This window comes from Amblyomma maculatum, chromosome 7 (assembly GCF_055883805.1).
Source record: "Amblyomma maculatum isolate TAMU_Amacu chromosome 7, ASM5588380v1, whole genome shotgun sequence".
Taxonomy (NCBI): Eukaryota; Metazoa; Arthropoda; class Arachnida; order Ixodida; family Ixodidae; genus Amblyomma; species Amblyomma maculatum.
The window spans coordinates 23,675,849-23,685,455 of record NC_139350.1 but is presented as its reverse complement, the minus strand read 5'-3'; the positions used below and the strand labels follow the sequence as shown (position 1 = coordinate 23,685,455).

The window sequence follows — 9,607 nt, the reverse complement described above, 5'->3', positions numbered from 1 at the left end:
GTGAGTTTTTTCGCCGCACAGAGGAAGGCCGCGCGAAGCGTTCCAACAACGTTTAGTGAAGTCCGTGGTCTGGATCATTTGGCAAAATAGAAACGCGGTCGTATTCTTTCGGCGACCCCGTCGTCTATTGTTCCCCATGCTAGTGCGTCTCACCTAGATATAGCCAGATGTTAGCTCTTGGAGAGCTTTATCCGGAGGTTGTTGACGAGGCACATCCACCTCAGGAAGGTCACTTTGTACATCGAAGTGATTTGAACTACAGTTCTTGTCTTGAAAGTCGCAAGCCTGCAGCTCGCTCGCATATGTGTGAGCCCAAAGGAGCAATCGACTGCCTGGAAATTTGTTAGGCTGTCAGAGCTCCCGAGAGAGTCCTGTTGCAGCTGCATTATTGGTATACAATGTGTCTAGAAACCCACTGCATCATATATTTCTTGTCGCTACCTTATATGCTTGGCACTGTTTGCTGTTTTACTGAAATATTATTTATTGTCCAAGTGTACTTTGCTATTTCCATGTTTATCAATAAGATTTATTTGGTTCCAATTTATGTACACGGTTGCAAGTTTGCGCCTATGACGTCATGATCGTTTCTGCTCTCTTATCTCGGTATACTGTTCATGCAGAAGTATTAACAATTTCTGGACTTATGCAACATTCCTTTCATATGCAGGGAAAGTGATATCTCGGCTTAGTAGTACGGCCGATAATTCGCTTTAATCACTTCCGATACATGTTCACGCCTTAAAACTAAAAGTTCTTCATATTATTTGTCTGCAAGCCGCAACAAAAACCCGAAATTGTGGCAGCTGCTTCAGAAAAGAATTCTTTTCAATTAGCTTTTTTACTTGCGCGTACCTCATGTAGCTGTCAATAAATATTCTTAACTGTCAATCACGCTGTACAATGTAGGGGTCTCAAAATAATATTGATATGCAGGACGCGTTGAGAAAATATGTTCCTAGCGGACCAGGAGTGGAGAATAACAAGCAAAAAAAAAAATAGAAGCCATAAATCAAAACCATAGCAAAATTTGTAAAACAAAAATCAAAATAGTAATAAAATAAATAAAAATCAACTGTTTCGTTCTTATGAAACCACACTCCCATTATTTGAGAAAAAAAAAGACAACAAAAGCGGAGCATCTTCGATTTTTTGTGTCCAAACGCCGGAGGAGAGGGTTACCCCTTATAAAAATGGGAACATCCTTTGAGTTCAATGTGAACTCAAAAAAGTCAGAAGGAAGCAACTTCCTCTGAACTGAGAATTGGCTACTGATTTTGAATTCACAGTGAATTAACTTTCTCTGACCATCCTGTGAATTTCCTGTGAATTTCCTTTGAGCTCCCAGGGAACAGACCGTTGTCAGTTTGAGTTGAGTTCACAGGCAGTGGCCAATTATTGGTTCAAAGGAAGTTCAAAGGAATGATGACTATGGGATATTTGGTGGATGTTCGAAGGAAGTAGGTTCAGACTGAAACATTTGTTTGTATGAGCTTATATTTATTTGAATAGATGCACTTCCTCTGTTTAGGCCTTGCAATTAGGCCTGCTTTCGAAGACCCTGCGACAAAAAATTGGATCACTGTCCACAATCCCAGTGCAAACTTGCGCAACTGCCGGTGACCACCTTGGCTAGTACTCCATTGAGCAAGCAGGTGTAGGCTGCAAAAAGAAAAAAAAAACAGAAGCATGACTGCAATGAACAAGCTAGAGTCCATCCAGCCTTCCTTAGCTTTTGTAAATTAAATATACAGAGCACGGACAGTGTGAGCGCCATGCAGGCACCATAGCATTATGCATTAAGGCAAGCATTATGGCCCTGACCATCACTGAAAAGTCAGCTGTTTGGACAATATTTCAGAATGCTCTTGCATCACATGCACAGGCTATGAGCTCGAGGACTTACAGATAACAGCATCCAATTTTGGGCAGCCCAGTGCCTTTTTTGGAGCTTGTTCCTTGCGGGCATTGCAGACACGGCCATAGAGTGAGCTTTCTTCCAGTTCTTCGGGTGAGAACACAACCCGCACCAAGTTACACGCAAACTTTGTTGCTTGATTGCCCGCACTGAGTTTCATGCGGTCAATCAACTGCTGATTTACCATAATATTGCTGCCAATGTGCACCTGCAAGAACAAAAAGTAAATATTAGTACTATGACCAGTATTGTAACATACAACAATATTCCTTGATATGCAATAAGAAAATGAAGGGGCTTTACAAACAACAAAAAACTTAGACCAGCTTAAGAACATTCAAAGAAACCCCAAAATGCATAATTAAGGTCATTTGTTTGCAAGTAAAAATACACATTCAAGAAGCCGTACTTTAACATGTACAACAATGAAGGCATACGAAAACTATTGGATGTTTTTGACACCTTCCCGAGCGGTGTTTTGATCTAATTTTGAATCGGGCCAAACATCTTTTAACATTTTTATTAGTGTAACCTGACAATTGTGTAATATGTATTTAAAGTAACTAGCCAAAAAGAGGGCACATAATGCCCCACAAAGGATTGAGCGCTAATAGTGCATTGCTATAGCAGAAGAAAAAACAAGAAATAAGATATTTTTTAACGACCTAATTTATGCTTGCATTTCAACAATAAAAAAAAAACAGATTTTAATTCAGAAAATAAAGGGATTTACTCATCATTAACATTGCAAAGGCCATTAAAAGTCAGTTTAGACAGAGCACAGTGCCCACATTGTCACCTCCTGTTTAAAAATACTAACATCCTTTTCATACATCAGAAGCTCAACCAATTAAAAAAACTGCCAATGAAGGTTTAGCAAAAGCATGCACTCCCTGCTCTGTATGTGCTACTTTGAGGAACATTTAGTTTCCAGCTTGCACAGGTAGCTTTCATAATTTAACCCCTCAAGCGCTTTGGACAAGCAGCTCGTCTTTGCAAAGATGCCCTCAAGCCATTTTGGACGAGTGCTTGTCCTTGCAGGATAGATCCTCACCCCGAGAGTTTTAGGTGAGTACAGCGCTCCTCTGTGGCTTAGGTCATGCGCCATTTGACAGATGGCACCACTGACCCGTTAACTGCTTTTTGTTCTACCGCTTGAAAGCCTTTTAAGCAGCCTTAATGTGAAAAATGGTGCCTGGTAGAGGCAACGCATGCACTGTTGGCCTGTCATCGCGGGAAAGAAGCTTTTCTTGGTTGCCATCCTCGCCATCCGAAGATGGCTCAGACACCAATTTTTGCATTGTTATGGGAAGTGAAGACGACAGTGATGACATGAGTAGTTCTTCCGACGAAGATGATGACAGCTCAGACGATACTATTGCGAGTTCTGTGTCAGTGGATGAAAATTGACAACATTCCGATGAAACCCCCTGGGCTTCCATTCTTGGTCGTCCCTTGTAAAACATTTCCAGTTACCTCGCTATATGTTACTCGACTAGATTGCTGCTTATTGGCGGGCAGTTGATTTTTCACGTAATGAGCAATAAACTTCACTGCGCTCATTTGACTTACTTTCTGGTTCAAATATTTTTGTCTCGGATACCGCCTTTTTTATTACACTACCAATTTCTAGAAACCAGCAGTAAAAATAAAAACTAAAGGGACACTTAAGCTCCGCCTTTAAGGGTATGATGCGACCAGTGTAGGCTACCACCCAACATATAAAGCCCTGCTTTAACCAAGCTGTATCAACATGTCTGCGTAGCCTAGGTGTAGCAAGCCTGACTCAGCATTGAAGAGCACTGGAATGTTGATTCGTATTTCACCTTCCCACCTCAAATGAACGACCAGAGTTAGCAGCTCCTCCTAACTTTTAGATATCATGTGGTCTCGTTAAGCCACACAAATCATCGAAGAATGTGTGTTCGGCCATGCCACTTGCCAGCACCATGCTCTTGATGTTTCACTCACAACACAGACAACAAATTTTCATGTAATGGGGCCTTTAACGATATCATAACTTTAAGCAATTTTAGCTAGAAATCTCGAAATAATAGTGCTCAAGGGGTTAAAGTGAAATTGAACTATTGTTGGATCAGCTTAAGAAGCCACAACTCCTTCTCAAAGGAGACCCTCCTGGCAATACCATGGTGGTTAATTGCCTTTGACTTGCCAGAGTGACATTGCAGGTGGCTGTCAGGTGCAAGTGGATTATATGCACATTAGCTTGAATACCATGATGACTGGCCCAAGTCGCTAAAATGACTGATTAGAGGAGCACCAGCTGCGTCATTCGAGTTGTAGTGCAAAAAGATGGCCTTCCGAGATCGATAACCTAAGAAATTGCTGAATATTAAACAAGCTAATGGAAATCTCTTTTCTGATGAAAAGGGCTTTGCTATAGCCCAAGCGAAGTATGCTCAACAGGAAGCGTAAACAAAAGTAACCTTGCACTTCCGATCACTACAGCTTTCACAAAAACTCTTCCAAATCAATATACACACGAATGAAGTAAGTCACTAAAATGAAAGGAAGCAGTTGGGATTTTTTTTTCATGGTTTTTTGACGAATTTAAGAAAATAGCACTGTCTGTCTTTTGTCGTTTCTATCAAACTGACATTCATTTAAAAATATCATTATGCTACTAATTATGCAGTCTGTGAGCCCAGCCTCATAAACAGCATCCCAGCCAGGGCAGCCGCTTTTCAGTGGAGCCGGAACGCAAGGTGCCCGTGTGCTCTGTGTTGTCAGTGCACGTTAAAGCACCCCAGGTGGTCGAAATTTCCAGAGCCTTGCACTACAGTATCTCTCATAGCCTGAGTTGCTTTGGACATTAAACCCTAAGAGCCAACCAATCATAAAGAGCATTGCTTCTTGCCTATCTCTGAATTCAGTGACTGCTGACTTCATTCACATGGATAATGAGCTCCTCGTTCCCCTATCCCTGCACACTTCTCAATGGAAGTGCATGACTTGTGGCAGTGCTATCATAAAGCTAGAACCAAGTTCTTGTGTGACCCTTAAAAATGTTTCATCGAGAAAGGCAGTAATGAGCACAACCATGCAGAAACTAGACTAAAGCAACTAACCTGAGCCTCGGTTGGCGGCACAACTACTTGTGTTGTACACGCAGCATTATTAACGGATTCCGTCAGCTGATTGACCAGCTCAGCAACATCTGAAAAAAACAAAAAAGGAAAGCTGGAACAAAACATACTATTTCATCACTAGCAGCAGCAGCCCATGTAACATTCACCACAGGAGAAAAGCCTTTTCTTTGCCCTTGACTGCATGACCAACCCTTTTCTGTCACCAAATGCGCCATTCAAAATTTAGCTGCTAGACACTGGCATCACTCACGCACTCAAGGTGCCCTATCAGCGGTACATAATCTAGGGGATGCTGATAGCAATTGATGAAGCCAATGCTGACATCCCACTTCTGATCTCTTTGTTCGCTGTGGAAATGCCTGGATTGAATTAACTGCGGAGGACGTTGCAACTACAGTGCAACTGACGGGTGCTGCTATTGCTTACAATGAATTCATGGGTGCGAATGATGATGCCGAGATAGCTGTGAGCGCTTTAACAGAAGTTAGTCAGATCACATCCCTGAAACAGTTTGTCGGTAGCAAGGGCCTTGAAGAGGTCAGCATGCAATATACATGTATGGCGGCAGCAATGCGCCATACATTTGGACAAAGGCTGACACTCGAGTGTGTAGCTGATACTCGATAACCCATGCTTCACCTATCTCGTGTCTGTCTTTCGTGTCGACATTTGCTAACATGGTGTAGTGACCGAGTTAAGTTAGGCAGATTGCTGAGCCAGGTGCCGAGCTTGGACAAGCATAAATTTCCTGTTGTGCAAAAAAAAAAAAAAAACACCACCTAAGTGACCAAAATGGCACAGGAAAATGAAGCGCATGCCATAAGGATTCTAACGTCCAAGACAGGACGAGGCCACATATGATAATTTCATACAAATTTAGATTTTTTGCTGTCCCTCCTGCGCTCATTCTAGATGCACCTTATCATTTGCAGGAGACTCTGAGGTTAAAATCTGAGGGATTCAAGGGTTCCATTCAGATACGCCGTCCACAGTAATGCAAGAGCACCACAGACCTGCCGCAGCCATCTGGCTACAACTTATACCCCGTGAATGTGTTTGAACCTAATGCAGCTCTCCGGGTTCACTGGAGCGTTGTTGTCACCGACCACTCCAGAACAGAAAGGAACCCAATCCCGCGCCCGTTTTTCGGCCTCGGCTTGAGCAGCACAAATCAGCACAGGTGCTCACCTTGAGTGGCATTTGTTTACCATGCATTTTCATGCAGCTATCACATACGACAACAGGCTCAATCTCAGATGCATGCCGATCCCAAGTAATGACATGTGACACGCAAGTCACTGTAACACAAACAAAGCATGCTTGCAGAGCAGGAGTGGCAGCAGTTCATCTGCTACGTGCACTGCAAGCATGGTGGTTGGTGGCGTCATGCAGCAGCGCCACGGTGTAGCTGAGCACTACTGTACACCACCTATAATGTGTCGCAAAGACAACTACAGGAGGAACACCAATCCTAATCCTCAGTGTAGGGGGAACCTTATTGCAGCAACATAATCTTACTGGTGCTTTTACTAGGACGTGCTACAGACCAAGAGGTCTTATTCATTTAAGAGTTAGCACTTGAATTTGTTATGCTTTACGTAGCATCTGGTGACACAGTAAATAATTTCAGTCTCATGGCAATGGAGATCAGCATTCCAATGGCTTCAGAAAAAAGCGATCACATACCAAGCATCTGACGTGCTTCATCTCTTGCGGCCTTATATTTCTTCATTCTTTTTTTTTTTTGCAGACCCCACTTCATCCTCAAGCTCCAGGACTCTCTTTTTTGCATCTGTTGGCTTAGACATTTTGTCACAGCTGCAGCTTTCCTGCAAAACGACATGTGGCAAGGTCTATTCACTAAAGTGTATTTGCACTCAAATGCATCATACAAAAATTATTCAGTATAACGCATTGTGCAGATATCTGGTTCTACACATGAGATTAGCAAAATAGTGACCAAATGAAGACCACTGACAAGAGAAACGTAGCATGGATACTGTTTAGGGTTCAAAGCAACACTTCTTAAGGAGGAACATTAGCCCTTGAGCAAACCTTGGCACATAAAAGGACATGGTAATGTTTAACTGCGAGCTGACACCATCCAGCATCACTACTGCTCAAGTGGGCAGAATGCCCACTTGAGCAGTAGTGGACAAAACAAAGGATGCATTTCCAGAAAAACAGTTTGAGCTCCCACGCATACCGTAAAACATAGCCACTCTGCTTTATGGTAGGTTCATGGTGTTTTATGTCCCAAAGCGACTTAAGCTATAGCGATGAGGGATGCCGTAGTGGTGGGCTCACCTGGGGTTTTTTAATGTGCAAATGACATCATACAGTACACAGTCAACTTGCATTTCACCTCCACTGAAATGCGGCCATGAATGCTGGGATTGTACCATGTACAGTCGTGAGCTTTATGAAAGGGAGCATGCGATCCCGTGGCAGATAGCCTCATCCAGAAGTAGTGGCAAAGTGCAACGGCAGCATTGAAAATGAAGTGGAGAGAGCGGTGCCCTTCCACCTGTTGGCCGTACCCCATGCACTGGGAGCAACTTTTACATCGGCAGCTAAAAATCATTGCAGCATTATGCTGTTGGAAACTGATATCACTGCTTGCTTTGCTATGCTCTGACCTAGCAACCCAGCGTAGGCTGGTAACTCAGGCAAAAGCGGCAGCCCAGGCCACTGGAGTCTTAGAATGGAGACTCCACACACTGCCTCCCCACCACACACACTTTTTTTTTTCCCTTTTTTTAATAAAGTTTTCTCTCTATGCGCGAAATCTGAGGAATGGCTGGTAGCGAAGAAAGGAAGCATGTTTGACGCTTCAATAAAAAGAAACACACAAATGAATACGAAAGTAAATGAATGCGACAACACGTTAGGCGCTTTTATGTGCTTAAACTTCAGTCGCCTGCAGCTGTGAAAGCGTCCGTTTCGCTGCTACACTACCAATTGTCTCGGAACGAGCACCCTGGGCATCTTTAAAACTTGTTCTAAATCAGCTTCAATAATCAAGGAGCTGCCATTCTCCATGCCGCACCGTTCCGAGACGACGATGCGAGCAGGGTGTTGTTTTTTTTATATATATATATATATAGAGAGAGCCCAAATTGGGAAGCCTACTCCTGTTATCACGAAACACCGAGAATTGCCATTTGCTGTGTAAACAGGGAGAATCAGGTCCACGTAACGACAGCAGCCGCGGTTATTCTACTTCTTATTTCCGCAAATTCAGTTCATTATGCATTTTTGTTTTAATTTCACGCAATTCCCGGGATCAAATGTCTACCTCTTTCACCATGTGCACTACTGTCACCTGCCGGTTAACACAATGCGGTCGTAATGCGGGCATGTAAACGACTTGGCGACACGACTCACCGCGAGTAGCAAAGGAAGGTGTTTCACAGGTAAACATTATTAAGACACAAATACGAAAAGAGACAAGAGACGTTTGACTACTTACCCACTCCGAGAATGAACGTAGGAGAGTACGACCCCTCCTTCCACCGGGCATGTAGTACTCCTTGGTTTGGAATAATCTTCCAGTATTTTGGATTATCCATCAGTTTCGCCTGCAGTTCTTTTGATTGTAGGTTTCTTACAGGGTATACGTCCCACTTCTGAGCGGTCGCCCATTTAACCAAGACGCGATCGGCCATTTGCACTACTCACGCTAAGAAAACACGACGAACACAACGAACGTATAGTGTTCTAGAATTGGGAAGTGTGCCGTCTTCGGCGCGCGTCAATGGGAGCGACGTGGTCGCCGGAGCGATGAAAAGCGTAGGTGGCGCTGTCAGCCGTAGGAGCGCATCACAAGCGCGCGCGCCGCAGAGGAAACGCTTGGGGCGTCTGCTTCTGCGGCTCGTTTCCTGCGTCAATTTTGTTGCATCGCGTTGCTTCTCTGGCTGGTGTACTATGGCGCGTTGTTGAGCGAAGAGCGATGATTGGTCAAGCAGGAAAACACATGTTTGCAGAGAGCACAGTAACAGTTCCGTCCGTGTCGTACGATTCCCCCCCCCCCCCCTTCATTTACTGAATGCTCTTTTTCTTCCTATCGTTCTTTCTTCTTGCTCATTGCGCGCTCTTTCTGCTGCCTTCCCTATTCGAAATACACTCAAAGCATGGTTGACTCAAAGCATGGCTTCCTAAGCAACAGCACCGCGGCAGGCCTTCGGGTAACTTTGCAGTCCACAGTCGATCTCGTTGACTACTTATCTGCAAAATGCGGTTTTACATACATTATCATATCGAGACTAAGCCAAGACAAACTAGAAAACCTCTTCGGCATCGTGAGGCAATTTAATGGCTGCAACGATCATCTCACGCCGGCTCAATTTTTAGTGAATGTTAATGCCCTGGCAATTCACAACTTAGCGAAGCCCCCCAAAACAGGAAATTGTAAAGCTGAAATTGTAAATGCCTTACTTGGAATTAGCCGTACAAGCGAGAAACCTACCCAGCTTCTTTCAAATCCTATGGATGAGCTTGACCGTTTGGTTGACGAGGGAAGGCTCGAGGACGTCGAAGCTACTTTGAATTCCCTTCCTTCAGATGACCACAGATATGT

The 9,607-nt window shown here is 43.8% G+C and overlaps 1 protein-coding gene across 1 annotated transcript; it reads right to left on the bottom strand.

Annotated features, from left to right (window-relative positions):
- Positions 1-1,501: 1,501 nt before the first annotated feature.
- On the bottom strand, positions 1,502-8,715 carry LOC146182822 (uncharacterized). The gene is made up of 5 exons (XM_084608928.1): positions 8,501-8,715; positions 6,715-6,857; positions 5,008-5,096; positions 1,907-2,126; positions 1,502-1,662 (listed from the first exon to the last, which is right to left on the bottom strand). Exons 2-5 carry the CDS (start codon positions 6,818-6,820, stop codon positions 1,580-1,582), a joined length of 498 nt encoding a protein of 165 aa, XP_084465054.1. The 5' UTR covers positions 6,821-6,857; positions 8,501-8,715; the 3' UTR covers positions 1,502-1,579.
- Between the last annotated feature and the right edge of the window lie 892 nt (positions 8,716-9,607).

What these genes read in the sequence shown, in the direction of transcription:
- LOC146182822 (XM_084608928.1), bottom strand. Translation starts at nt 6,820, where the DNA reads ATGCAAAAAAGAGAGTCCTGGAGCTTGAGGATGAAGTGGGGTCTGCAA. An exon ending in TGCCGCCAACCGAGGCTCAG is followed by an intron (nt 2,127 to 5,007) that starts GTTAGTTGCTTT and finishes TTGTTCTTGCAG; the next exon opens with GTGCACATTGGCAGCAATAT. An exon ending in AAAATTGGATGCTGTTATCT is followed by an intron (nt 1,663 to 1,906) that starts GTAAGTCCTCGA and finishes TTCTTTTTGCAG; the next exon opens with CCTACACCTGCTTGCTCAAT.